The sequence below is a fragment of the Pogoniulus pusillus genome, chromosome 11 (genome assembly GCF_015220805.1).
Source record: "Pogoniulus pusillus isolate bPogPus1 chromosome 11, bPogPus1.pri, whole genome shotgun sequence".
NCBI classification, from domain to species: domain Eukaryota; kingdom Metazoa; phylum Chordata; class Aves; order Piciformes; family Lybiidae; genus Pogoniulus; species Pogoniulus pusillus.
In genome coordinates this window covers 11,020,109-11,033,964 of record NC_087274.1, presented here as the reverse complement: position 1 = coordinate 11,033,964, position 13,856 = coordinate 11,020,109, and the positions used below count along the sequence as shown (strand labels likewise).

General features: G+C 45.3%; 1 protein-coding gene across 5 annotated transcripts in view; it reads left to right on the top strand.

Moving 5' to 3' along the window:
- The window catches only part of TMEM94 (transmembrane protein 94), a 57,916-nt gene that overhangs the window by 27,491 nt on the left and 16,569 nt on the right, over positions 1-13,856 (top strand). For all 5 annotated transcript variants that reach the window (XR_010303986.1, XM_064151049.1, XM_064151048.1 and 2 more), the window contains 10 exons: positions 102-253; positions 877-979; positions 1,296-1,382; positions 1,906-2,022; positions 6,161-6,217; positions 8,655-8,759; positions 9,348-9,512; positions 10,179-10,388; positions 10,551-10,866; positions 11,565-11,738. Coding sequence is in view for 4 of the 5 variants with exons in the window: in XM_064151049.1 (XP_064007119.1) it covers positions 102-253; positions 877-979; positions 1,296-1,382; positions 1,906-2,022; positions 6,161-6,217; positions 8,655-8,759; positions 9,348-9,512; positions 10,179-10,388; positions 10,551-10,866; positions 11,565-11,738 (1,486 nt within the window). In the remaining variant the exon portion in view is untranslated. The remainder of the gene's footprint in view (positions 1-101; positions 254-876; positions 980-1,295; positions 1,383-1,905; positions 2,023-6,160; positions 6,218-8,654; positions 8,760-9,347; positions 9,513-10,178; positions 10,389-10,550; positions 10,867-11,564; positions 11,739-13,856) is intronic.

Below are 13,856 nucleotides of genomic sequence, written 5' to 3'. Positions count from 1 at the left end.
GCAGTGGGGGGGAACCTGCTGGACAGAACATCCAGTCCCTCACTGCAGGATTCCAGGGCCCAAACTGTGCAGCCTTTGGGCTCTCTGTCTTTTTTCCCTAGGATGATGAGCACATAGTTCTGGAGCCAGGAGATCTCTTTCCACCTTTCTCACCTCCACCCTCCCCAAGAGGAGAAGTGAAGAAAGGACCTCAAAACCCTCAGCTGTATCGTCTCTTCCGCGTCTTGAAGACCCCAATAATTGATAATGTCAGGTGGGTTAAATGCAGTGCACAGAACCTTCACAGTTTGTCTCTGTCCTTGTTGCTGCCTTGTGTCTGTAAAGAATGAGTCTTACCATCCCAGGGCAGGAATTTTCAGGTATGCTGTGCTGTATCGTCTCTGTTATCTCTCAGTGTTCTAAGTCTCTTACTGTCTGTCTTTGCCTGTCCTCCTGAATTGGTAGGTTAAGCTAATATATAAACCCACATACACACTAAGTCTTCCTGCTCAGCTCATTGCTTTCCAGCTGCAGTTGAACAATGCAGGGAGGTCACAGAATATTACATGTTTGATGTAATCAGTGATATGACAGCCTTTGGGCAGCTGGAAACAGGGATGCCTGAATGTCCTGATAGGATTTCAGTATGCATGGGAGCGATGGAGCCTTCCTGTGAGTTGGGTGAGGAGACTTGGTGGGGTTTGCTCGACAGCCCTGCAGATTTACCATGGTGGGCACAATGCTGTTGTAGAGCCTGGCTTCTCTTTTCAAGGTCGTCCTTCATAGCACAGGGTGAATGCAGTGTTCTAATCAGGTCTACCAGGAGGTTTATATCTGTGGAAGGTACAGGGTTAGGGCCTTGGTCACTGAAATCTGAAGCTGTTTCTCATTTTTCAGGTGGTGTCTGGAAATGGCTTTGTCTCGTCCCGTGACAGCCCTGGATAACGAGAGATTCACTGTACAGTCAGTGATGCTGAAGTATGCTGTCCCTATTGTACTGGTAGGTCTCATTTCAAGCCTTTGCTGGTGAATATAGCCACATTTTGTCAATAAAGGTGAAGAATTTGCAGCCATCAACAGGAAATTGAGGCCAGACCCAAACTCATGCTGCTGACACCGTGTGTACCTTGGGCAGTTCAGCAGAGCACAGCTGCTGAGCCATCTAGCTGTGAGCGTGGAGGGAGGAAGTGCAGCAGCAGCAGACCACTTATATCTTCCAGTCTTTCCCAGGGCTGAGGATGTTACAAGGCAGTGAAAACTCCTTGCTTAGCAGTACTAGCAGTTAGCTGACAGTGTCATCTCTGTTTGAATTGCAGGCTGGCTTCCTGATCACCAATGCTGTGCGCTTCATTTTCAAAGCTCCTGGAATTGCTCCTTGGCAGTACAGCCTTCTGCAGCTCCAGGTAAAGGGGAGCTTTGAGCTCCACCACACCTTCTCCCCAAAGCACCACTGAGACTGATGCTCTCCCTCAGCAACTTGCTTCATCCTGTGACAACATCCTAGGCACACTTTTGTGCATGCTGGATCCAGGAGCTTTCAGTGGAGCAGGACAACAGTTCTACCCTGGCCTTTCCTCCTAGACTACCCTTTAAGTTGTTTGCTCTCCCTCACTTGCCATGCATGTATATATATCTATGGTATCCTCTGCCTTTAAACTGTTAAGAGTTTATGCTAAATTCAACAGGAAAACCAGCTGCAAGTTGGTGTGATTTATTCATGGTCTCCTTGATTACACAGCCCTAAGGGCTGTATGTCTCCCCTTCTGTGCTTTTCCCTGTATTGCACTGCTTCCAGTGCAAGCAGTCTCCTTTCTTCCTGCCATTGCCTTTTACTCACTCTGTCACTGTGGTGGAAGACATGTGAGAGCTTTAGCTTCTTGTTGTTTCTGACCTCGCAGGTGATTACAGGTTTTTTTTTCTCCTCAGGTGAATGGTGTCCTACCCATCCTTCCATTGCTCTTTCCTGTTCTGTGGGTTCTTGCTACAGCTTTTGGAGAGGCCAGAGTCTTGGCCCAGATGAGCATGGCCTCATCCACCTCACTGGTAGGTATCTTCTCCACATCAAATCATTGCAGAGCAAGAGGCAGGAGATGAGAAGGGCTCTGTGAAGTGGGCACAATGAATTCACCAGATTTATCCATATCACTGTAAAAGATTTGGATCTATCATTGTCCTGGCTGTGCCCTCTCCCTGGTTCACAGTGTGGTTTCTTCTTGAACAGATGTGTTAATTTTTTCAACTTGTCTATAGACATCCCAAGGTGATAGGAAGCTTCAGTGATTCCATAAATCTCTTCAGGGCATGTGCTTTCTATCAGTTAAACATAATCTGTCAGAGGGCTCAAGAAGATAAATTCCCTTTGGTGGCTATAACTACGGAATGTTTAGGCACTAAAAAGAAAAGGATACATGAGACCTCCTGCAGCCCTCTGTTTTAGCATCTGGGCTGAACAGCCCTTTCCTGTGACTACGAGGCTTTGATTGCAGGCAGAGCCTTTGCAGTGGGGCAGGGAGTAAGAAGGGCTTCTAATGGTTATGCTGGTTTGAGGAGTGGAGTTTGTAGTCTGATGAGTGTGTGATCCTGAACTGGCTGTGCTGAGGAGTGTCTTCTGTCCTGGTGTCAGTGTTGGTGAGATGCACTGTGCTTGTTTGTCTTTTGTGGTAACTTCTTTTCTGCTTGTACTTACAGAGAGTTTCTCTTTCCTCCTTGTCCTGCCCTTGCCTCTGTGGCCCTAGGTCTGTGTTTTCTGCTCTTCTCCCTGTTGGCTGTACATGACTAAGCTGCCTGTGGCTTGAGAGGGAGGACCTGTTACCTCTCTCAGTGGTGTTTGCACCTTTAACAACTGTTCTCAGTGTTCTCTCCACCTTTCTCATGCATTCTCAGCATTGATCAATTTCTGTCTTTGCAAACTTCCTCTCTCCCTTTACACCTTGCTATTTGACTGGGAAAAGCCAGAGCTCCTTGGCTTCCCTGCTTCATCAATCTCAACATATTCATTTGCCCTGTCACTCATACTTGCACCTTCCTTGTGTTCTTTCCTGTCTTTTCCTCTTTCTTGTCCAGGCAACTCACTCCACTCTTTTCTGTGACACCTCAAACATGATCTTCCATCCTTGCTGCTGCAGAACAACGTTATGGTGTGCCTTCATCATTCTCCCTCTTGCTTAGGGCAGTCTTCTCTTTGGCCTCTCTATTTCACTCCTTCTTCTCTCTACTCTGTTCAAAATGTAGCAGGTAAGACCCTTTTCATCTCCAATCACTTGGCCTGTGTGACCCTGTTATCTGCTTTCTGTTCCCTCCCATTGTGTTCAGGTTGTTTGATTCCCAGTTTTTCAGGGCCATATAAGTGACCCTCATGACTGGTTTAGCCAGGCATCCTGCAGGACACAAACCACTGTCCCCCCAAACAAGCCCCTGCCTCGAGTTGCATTGATACAGCTGGACTACAGCAGCATTCTTTTTAGGTAGGAATTTGATGCTGATTTGAGAACATTTTTGCTGCCTTTGATAGGCTGTCACAGTAATTATGTACTTTCTACATCAGAGAGAGTTTTTTGTAGTGGTTGATTTCCAGCCCTTGGAACATTTGCATCTTTTGTCTCAGATTTTAGAGCATGTCAGTCAAATTTCTGGTCTGTTGTAGCTAGTCCCTTTTAGCATCTCATGGTTAAGTAAGCAGTTGGAGCACTTTGAGTCACAATAAGCATATTTCCCAAGCCTCTAATCTTTCTCTTGGCTTTCCTCTTAGCTTTCTCCAGTGTTTCAGAATCACTCTAGAATTATGACCCTCCAACACCTACAAAATATTCCAGTCACAGCTGTGCTAGTGCTGCATTTCAGAATAACTTGGGCTTTCTACTCCTGTGTCACTTGCTAGTGCAACAAAGGATCATGTTAGACCATTACAGCCACTGCTGTAAATGGCCAGGCTTTGTTTAGCTGATCATCTACAGATTTCTAAGGCAGGGTCCTCATCCTGTAGGTCCAGCCTTTGTTTTTGCTCCCAGGTGTGCAGCCTTAGCTTTGTGCCCATTGCTATGCATGGTTTTGTTCATTTACCAGGCAGTCCACACTGTTCTGTAACAGGGATCTGTTCTCTTGGTTACTGGATCCTGCCCCAAAATTTGGGTAGTTCACAGTCTCCATCAGTCAATATGTGGTTAGTTTTCATCCAGGTTATTAACAAAATACTCAGAACTTGTCCTTACTTGAGCTGGTAACATATCCTGTTGTGAACAATTCCTCAGTTTCTGTTCCATTTGGAGGTAGTGCATTTCTGATCTGTTTAAAATGGGCCACATTTCTCTGGTATTCATAGAATCATGGAATTGTTTTGGTTGGAAGAAACCTTTGGAGTCCAACCTTCAACCCAACCCCACCACAGCCATTAAACCATGTCCCAGAGTGCTATGACCATACATTTCTTGAAAACTTCCAGGGATGGTGATCACCTCCCTGGGCAGCCTGTTCCAATTCTTTTAGTAAAGAAATTATTCCTGATCTCCAGCCTAGACCTCCCCTGGCAAAATTTCAGGCCATTTCCTCTCATTCTGTCACCTAATACTAGGGAGAAGAGACCAACCCCTACATCACTCCAACCTCCTTTCAGGCAATTGTAGAGAGCAATGAGGTCTCCCCTATTCTAAACAATCCCAATCCCTCCCTATTGCTTTAGTTTTTGTTAGAAGAGCAGTAAAGCATTTTGGATCAGGGCAAAGTACCAAGTGGTCTGTCAAAAGCATCCCATTTATCAGCCAAATCAGTTATTTTGTCAAAAAGAGGTATCAGTAAAGTTTGATGAGATTCATTACTCCCCTGCTTGTGATGTTTGGCTCTGGGTGTGTTATTCCACATCTTTTAATTGAGTCTCATATTAGCTGCTCTGTTATTCTGTCTGAAATCAAAGTCTGTCTGGGGTCCTGCAGTAACTTGGTTTGTTCTCCTCACCCTTTTTAGGCATTGGCAGCACATTAATTTGCTGCCATCGCACTGGGACTTGAGCCATGCTTCAAGCCTGGTGCAAAACCAGCAGAAGCAGAAAGCTGTCCAGAGCTGCTAATTTAAACTTTCAGTAGCTAGGGTTAGAATGGAAACTATTTCATAGTTCTCCTATGGTGTGATTGCATCACTGAGGAAGGAACAGCAATATTGCTTTAATACCTCTGCTTTGCCTGCAATGCCATTTGCACTTCCTCTGTCCTCAGCAAGCTGTGGACTGGTTTTAATAACCTAGTGGGGTAGTTTTTCTGATTTTTTGTTAGCTTTAAGTTTCATTTTAACTTTCACTCAAAATTGAGCTTTAAAAAAAATTCTTGTGGGATTATTGCTTCTTAAAATGTTACTGAAATATCATTTAAACAGTTATTAATTATCATAGAATCACAGAGTTGTTTTGGTTGGAAGAGACCTTTAAGATCATCAAGTCCAACCTAACACCATCACCCTTCTTAGTTCTCAGTGTAAATAATTTCTGACACTTTTCCCTTGGCTTTTCTCAACTTTTTTAACTGATCCTTTTTTCAAATGCCATATAAATGTATTATTATTTGGAGTGCCATTTTATTTACATACAAATATAATCACCACATTCCCTTCTCAGCGTGCTTAACATTTTAAACTGTCTTTCAAAATGACGGCTGCTCTGGAATTCCTTTGTGCTGGATGCACAGATTCTGAGTTAGAGTCTTTCTCAGTGTAATTCCAAGAGCCTCATGGTAGGTAGTGCCCTGTTAGAAATTCTTTCCATTTTCTACCGACATCCCACTCACTTCATTCCCATAGTGTTCCAAGCACCTGCTGTTACAACCACTCTCCCAACTCTCTTCTAGCTGACCCATATGGCTTAAAACCAGATCAGTCAATCCTGGCTCTTTCTGTCTAAAAATAACCACCCAGAAGGAGCCTCCTCAGGGTCTAATTGCTATTATTTTCTCTGTGACATTTGGGTAATGACTGTGTGTTCTTCTGTGATGTACAGCACCAAGCACTTTGTGCTTCACAAGTAGATACAGACAGAGTCCATTAAAGGCTTAATTGCTTTGGTGAATGATTGGTCTGCCTTGGCACAGTGATGCCCTCAGAGCAGGACTCTTGCCTTCTCTCCATGGCATTCAGGGAAGGATGTTCCTCCTGACACGTTTCTGAGCAGGATTATAGTAACTGGTCTCTTCTCTTGCTGCAGCTTGCTAAGTTTTCAGAGGACACTCTCAGCAGCTACACAGAGATGGTATCTTCTCAGGTACTATTATTATGAATTATTTTCTTCCATCTTCTCTGCAGAACTTCATGATAACCTTTCCATTCCTATCTGATCTCCTGCTCGTTCATAGACCATTTTTACTTGTGTCAGTTGTCCATTGTCACTCGTTTGTTGCTTTAATTTGCTATGCATGCAGGTTGCACATCTTTCCCCTACACCTTCCCATGTAAATCCTGCTCTGCTGACCAGAGATGGAGGTGACTTTGATACTGAGTCCAGCTGAGCTTTTCTGAATATTGCAAATGGTTTGAAATCAACTTTTTTTTCCTGTCCTGAACAAAGTGTCCATTTCAAGTCCTTCTGTTACAGAAATAAACCAAACTTTTTATGATGTGTATCAGAAAGAAGAGTTTTTCCCATACCAGAAAGACCTTCCTTGAGCCAAAACTACAGAACAGAGGTGATGAGCCCCAGGACCATGGTGGGTGGACCACGAGGTGTTCAGGCTTTTAAAAAGTCTGATCCTGTTTCGTAGGCTCCTTAACAAGCTTAAGCACATTACTAGCACATCCAAAGCTGGAGCAAGTAAACATTCAGAAGACCTTTTCCTGGGGGAGGAACTACATCTGCCTGCTCTATAAATTGCATCGTCCAGAGTAAACAGGTGGGAAAGATACTTTACTGTCTAATCTGGCATTAAGATTCCCCTTTCCATAAGAAGCCAGATGGACTACAGGAGTGATTAAAAATCCAGACTCACACAGATTAAAAATCCAGAATCACACATATTCCAAAATTCCACACCTCCCATTCCCAGAGTAGTGCTCATGGATGCATACACACACACAGACACTTCCTTTGCTGAATACTTTGTTGTCTTTCTGAGCCAGTTCATCGTTTAGCTGAGATGGTTTTCAGGTGTTAAAGGAAGTGATTTGAGCTGGCCTTCCTTGTTGAGAGGATCTGCTTCTTTCTTTTTGTACATAGAATCAGTCAGGGTTGGAAGGGACCGCAAAGATCACCCAGTTCCAACCCTCCTGCCATGGGCAGAGACACCCTACCCTAGATCAGGCTGGCCAGAGCCTCATCCAGCCTGGCCTTAAACACCTCTAGGGATGGGGCCTCAACCACCTCCCTGGACAACTCATTCCAGGGTCTCACCACTTCATGGTGAAGAACTTCCTCCTCACATCCAGTCTGAATCTCCCCAACTCCAGCTTTGCTCCATTCCCCATGGTCTGTGCAAACATTTTTGCTTATGAGGAACTGGTTTAACTAAGGGGGTTTTTTTCTTCCTGGTAATACCTTGTGATTGGTTTGCATAGTCACAGCATGGTAGGGATTGGAAGGGACCTCTGAAGATCATCTAGTCCAACTCTGCTGCTAATGCAGGTAACTCCAGAGTAAATCACACAGGAACATGTCAAGGAGGGTTTTGAAAGTCTCCAGAGAAGGAGACTTCACAGCCTCTATGGGCAGCTTGTTCCAGTGCTCTGCCATCCTTAAATTAAGTTTAAGTGAAAGCTCCTCCGTGTTCTGGTTTGTGCCCATTGTCCCTTGTCCTATCACTGGCCACAACTGAGAAGAGCCCAGCCCCATCTTCCTGCCCTCCATGCTTTAGATATTGATCAGTATTGGTAAGATCCCCTCTCAGGCTGCTGTTTTTGAAGCTGAAGACCCTCAGGTCTCTCAGCCTCTCCTCATAAGACAGATGCTCCAGGCCCCTATGGACCTTTGAGTGAAGTGCTCTGCAGTGACAGAATTCCAGAACAAGAGCTAAAAAACAGTAAAATAACCCTGTCACTGAAACTTGGATTTGGTGGCTTTAGGAGTGCACAGAGCCAAGCTTACAGCTCTGGTGCTTGGATTGGCTGCCACCATCCAGACTCCTCTGAAACATTTTCATGTGGAATGTGAAAGGTGCCAACTTGAAATTTGAATTTCAGACAATATCCCCTTCTTTCAGTTTATTACCATGCTGGTTACAATTGATTTGTAATGCTGGAGTAGTCAGGGCATCTTGGCTTTATTTCCTACATTGTCACTGCTTCAGTTAGTAACCTTGGGCCAGATCACCTCACCACAGTGGCTCCATTTGCAGCATGAGGATTGTGAGCATAAAGCCTCAAACTCTACAGTCCAAGGGAATGTGAGTTACTTTATGAAAGAAAATACTAAGAGGTGGCAACTGATTCTCTCTTCAGAAATCCTTCTTGTGTTTTTGGGTAGACAGAGGTAGTTTCAGTGAATTCTGGCTGTTGGCATCCTCTGGAAGGGGCAAGAAATACCTTTCCCATGAGAACATCAGCACTGTATCAGTTAACAGGTTCCCACGGAGACCAGAGTTTAACTTACAGTTCATCAGTGTGTTCAGCCTGAAAGCAGGTAGTGTCACACTGTCTTCTTTTCCTCCTTTCCCCTCACCTTTCACTGAATGGGACTTTAATTGGCTGATGTCCTCTGCTTCCCTCGTCAGGAAATGATCCGCTGTATCTGGAGCCACTTCCTCTGTGTTTTGAAAGGCAAATCCCCAACTCTGAGCTTCACTTCCAGCTTGCTCCATAGCCTGGGATCCGTCACTGTGAGTACTGCTGAGCTGTTAGATGGAGCCCGAGGTGGATGCTTCCTTTGCACTGTTCATGCTGTCCTTTCCTGAGCACAGGCTGTTAACAATCAGTTCACTGTGCTGGAATTAGAAACCCTTCAGGCACCTGCCTTTGTAGAAGAGTTTATGACTGTCCTGTCTTGTCCAGGCAAGCAGCACATTTACCAAGTGTTAGAGATGCTCTGTGGCATCTGACAGGATTTCTGTGTTTCCCAGCTCTGGTTCGTGTCTCATAACCTTGACTCCTGTTCAGGAACCAGCTGATTCAGGTCCTAGTAAGATGAAACAAACTGAATAGTTGCTTCCTTCTCATGGTCTTCCTCCCTGGTTTTGTAACACCCTGACATAAAATAGGTGTTAAACAACCCATCAATCCTGCTAAGGCAAGGAATCCTTGGATTTCTTGAAGGTTTATTAGGTGCTGTTTCTTAAAACAGAAGGTTGGCAGGGACTTGCCCATTGTCCCTTGTGTTCACTGAACTTGTGATATTTACAACTTTGCATGGACACAGAGACATTTTCACTGAGATTTTGCTTTCTTGGGGATGTTGTGGGGTGTTCTAGGTGCTCTGCTGTGTAGACAAGCAGGGGATTCTTTCCTGGCCAAACCCCAGCCCAGAGACTGTTCTGTTCTTCAGCGGGAAGGTGGAGCCACCTCATGATAGCCATGAAGATCTGACTGATGAGCTCTCTACACGGTCCTTCTGCCATCCTGAGATGGATGATGAGGTGAGTGACTGTAATCCATAATGTGCTATGTTACAGAATCAATCAGGGTGGAAGAGACCTTCGAGATCATCAAGTCCGACCTATTACCCGACGTTATCTAATCAACTGAATCATGGCACCAAGTGCCACACCCAGTCTCTTTTTAAATGCTTCCAGGAACGGGGACTCTACTGCCTCTTTGGGCAGCCTGTTCTGATGCATATCACTCTTTCTGTGAAGGACTTTGTCTTAACATCCAGCCTAAATCTCCCCTGGCACAACTTGAGACTGTGTCTCCTTGTTCTGTCTCTGGTTGCCTGGCAGAAGAGACCAACCCCCACCAGGCTACAACCTCCCTTCAGATAGTTGTAGACAGCAATAAAGTCTCCCCTGGGCCTCCTCTTCTCCAGGCTAAACATCCCCAGCACCCTTAGCCACTCCTGATAGAGCTGTGTTTCAGACCCCTCACCAGCTTTGTTGGCTCTAATTATAGCCTGCCTGACACACACAACATGATTATTTCAGAGGGAATCTTTTGCCTGTAGAGAAGTCTTGTGCCATAATTCTTTGCTTAAAAGATAAGAGGAGCAATAAGGATGAGATCCACTTCTACAGGACTCCTAAAGCAGCAGGTGACTCAGTAGTGGCTTGTGAATGACCACTGTTTGTTTTATTGATCTCTTGCAGCCCCATGAAAGAGATGCTTTGCTGTCTGGCCCTCTGGCAGACACGGTCCACATGACCAATGAGCAGGAGAGGAACAACTGGTCTGGTGACACTCAAAAGGCTCCTGATGCCCATGCCCACCGAAAGCCAACCAGCAGAAGCAAACATCCTTCGGGGTCCAATGTGAGTTTTAGCAAGGACACAGAGGGTGGAGAGGAGGAGCATACTCAGGTAAGATATACTGAAGTGGCACAGGGATAGTCTTTAGTAGAGCTGTAAGACAGACTAAACCTATAGAGTCTCCTGGGAATTTAAGTGAGAATTCCCAGCAGGATTCTAGACTTAGGCTGTATTCATTGTAACCAGCTAGAATTTCCCTATCTGTTGGACCAGGTGGTTGGTGACAGTGAAGTGTTGGCTTGTGAGGCTGAAGATTTTGTGTGTGACTACCACCTTGAGATGCTTAGCCTGTCCCAAGATCAGCAGAACCCCTCCTGCATCCAGTTTGATGACTCCAACTGGCACATGCACTTGAATTCTCTCAAGCCTCTGGGCCTGAATGTGCTGCTCAACCTCTGCAACGCCAGCGTGACCGAGCGCCTGTGCCGCTTCTCTGACCACCTCTGCAACATTGCCCTCCAGGAGACTCACAATGCTGTGCTGCCTGTCCATGTGCCCTGGGGCCTCTGTGAGCTTGCCAGGCTAATTGGTAAGGAGAAATTGGATGAGCAGAGACAGAGAAATCAGAGCTGTCAATAGACACTTAATCCTTAGAGAGCACAAGAAAAATAGGTCCTCAGTCCAGGTTGCTGGGAAGGTGGAATTACAGAGCTGACTCTTGTTGTTCACTTGCCAAAAGAGTCTATTAAAGAGATTGCTTTTGGCAAGTTCTGACCTTGTAGATACTATCAAAGAAACAAATGTCATCAAGGATGTTTTCAGCCAGCCTTGGCTACACTTGGTACTCTGGGTTGACTCTGCCAGTCTTGTCAGGAGACAAAGAATATGTGGCTAGTGGACAGACAGCTGCCCTGTCCTTAGAGAAGCACTTTACCAGGAATGATGTGGAGTACCTCCGTGGGAAAGGCAAGGTGTAGAGGAGATAGTAGGTTAGAGGAAATGCTAGAATTAAAATTCAGAAGCTCTAGAACTCATTTCTGTGCCTGTCCTTCAGTGTCACAGTTCCTCTCTTCAATGAGCCAGGAGCATGGGAGCTGCCGTTACTAACATCTAGTCCTTCTGAATGGTTTCCATCAGAGACCTTGATCCATCTTAGTGCAGATGCACAGGGAGCACAGCTCAGCTGCCTGTTGCTGGGAACATACCAGAACGAGTGCAGGCAGAGTTGGTGGCACAGAAGCAGGAGAGAGGATCCTGATTTTGCTTCTCCTTGTGTTCATGTTTCAGGTTTCACACCAGGTGCTAAAGACCTTTTCAAACAGGAGAACTATTTGGCCTTGTACCGCTTGCCAAGTGATGAGATGGTTAAGGAAACAATCCTGGGGAAGCTTTCATCGATCACCAAGAGGAGACCACCCCTAAGCCACATGATTAACCTATTTGTGAAGGACACCACTACCAGTAAGGCTGCCACTTTCCTTGAGCATCCACTTGGTACAGGAGGATCTCTTCTGCAGGGAGATATCAGACTGGAGTAGCCTGGAAACCCTGTGGGGTGACAGCCTTGCTCTACCTGTGACCAGAACAGATAGACTCAGCAGCCCTTAGTGATCACAGTACCGTGACACCCTGAAGAAGGGGAATTCTTCCCTCCTCTGGCTCACTCCAGGATCATCAATAACTTAAAATAGCACAGAGTAAACTCATTTTCTGGGACCAAATGGCAGTACAGAGCAGGGTGGGGATTTTATTGGTTTTTAAATAGACTTCATTATGGCAGTGAAAGTGATACTGCACAGGGTTGAACATTACTCAGGCTTTAGCTAGTGATTGCTCATCCTTCTTGATAACCTGAATCATAAATCATTGTCTCCCTGAGCTGTCCAGTGTAGTATATTAAGTACTCTGTTTCTCTGTTGCATGCTAATAAGAAATCACATAAATCCTGTTTGAACTCATAGTGGCTGTGAATACAACACCTGAAGCCATACTGACTTCTCCTCTCCTACCCCTCTCTATTCTGATAGGAATGGGCTAGGATGGAAAGGACTTGTAGCTGGACACCTCAGGTCTTAAGGCACCTCAGCAAGATTTATCAGTTTGCCTGTCAGAGCTCTTAGTCCCTTCATAATACCTTAAATTGACTAAACTTGGCTCTCTGGAGCTGACATATGTTCAATATTGGATCTGAAATATGATTGTTTTGCTGGCCAAAGATTTACTGGGGAAACTTCTCTTGCCAAGTTCTTCCTAAATTTGTATCTGAATCTGAGGAGGATCTTTTTCACTTGTCCTTACTGCTGTTGTCTTCTCTGTGAGCAAGATTTTTTCTGATGCTGAGATGCTTAATGTAGGGAAAAATCTTTAATGTTGCCTCATTTCAACTCCTTATCCTCATTTTTAAACGGTTTAGTTCAGAGGCTGGAGCTCAGACATGTGTGCCCTGGATTATGCTGTCTAGAGTAAATTCTAAGAGGAATTTTGCCAGTGGGAGTTAGTTAACCATTGGAACACCTCTCACCTTCTTGTCCCTTGACACTGTCTAAAGTGTGTACAGCCAGAAATAATGGATTGTGCAGATAATATTGGGTGAAATCAAACGGCTCTGTTTATGCAGAGGAGTGAGAGCAGATGATCATAACTAACCTCTGTACATGATTTGTGAACAAATCTTTGAATCCACCCATTCCCATGACATGCTGAAGTCAAGGGCAGATAGATAATAAATTCTCCAGCTGTAGCAGGAGGTAACTCATCTGTATGTTCTTTTGCTATTCCATTGAAGGATGTGTCCTGCCATCTGGCAGTGTTCATCCCAATTCTATAGTAACCACATGGAAATAAGTGGCTCACCGGCATCTTCAGTGCAGTAAACTGCCTTGATATCATCTCTGTCTTCCTTTGCTGCACTCACTTCCTTCTGCGCTGTCTCCCTGGCTCAGCTGTTGGAGCTTGGTTCTCCCTGACGAGCCCCAGCAGTCACGACTGGCTAGTCACACTCCCTGGCTTGTTCATTACTGCCAGAGAAATTCTGGCCTTCAAGCTCACAGTTTAGGAAGAGAAGAGGCTGAGCTCACTTACTGGCAGTGACAGCCAAATGTACTCCTTCCAGTTTATAGCGAGTGCTGTCACTGTCATTTACCCCTTGAAAGGGCTGTTGGATGGGAGGCTGATGATACTGAATGGGAAGTGAATTGCAGTTGCTGTCAGGCGTGAACAAAGGTGTATCTCTGCATGTGATCATCTGCAAGCTCTTGCTCTGTGTCCAGGGCATAGGTTTTGCAAGAATCAATAAACATTTCTCATTCCTTCTTTCCTCAGAGAGACTATCTGAGCGTAGCAGCAAGGTGGGAAGCATTAGGTGTTTATACAATAAAATGACCCAGAGCTGTGCACAAAGACTCCTTTGTGTCCCTCAGACAGGCTCCTTTCACATAGGGCTCCTATTCGTCTTGGGAGTTTGTTATGCTGATAAACTTGGCGTGTGCAGACTATTTATAGCAGACAGCAGAGAGCTGCTGTGTTTTGGAAAATCCTCTGGTGCTCCTGAAGGTCCTTGCCTTCCCTCCCTTGTGCCAC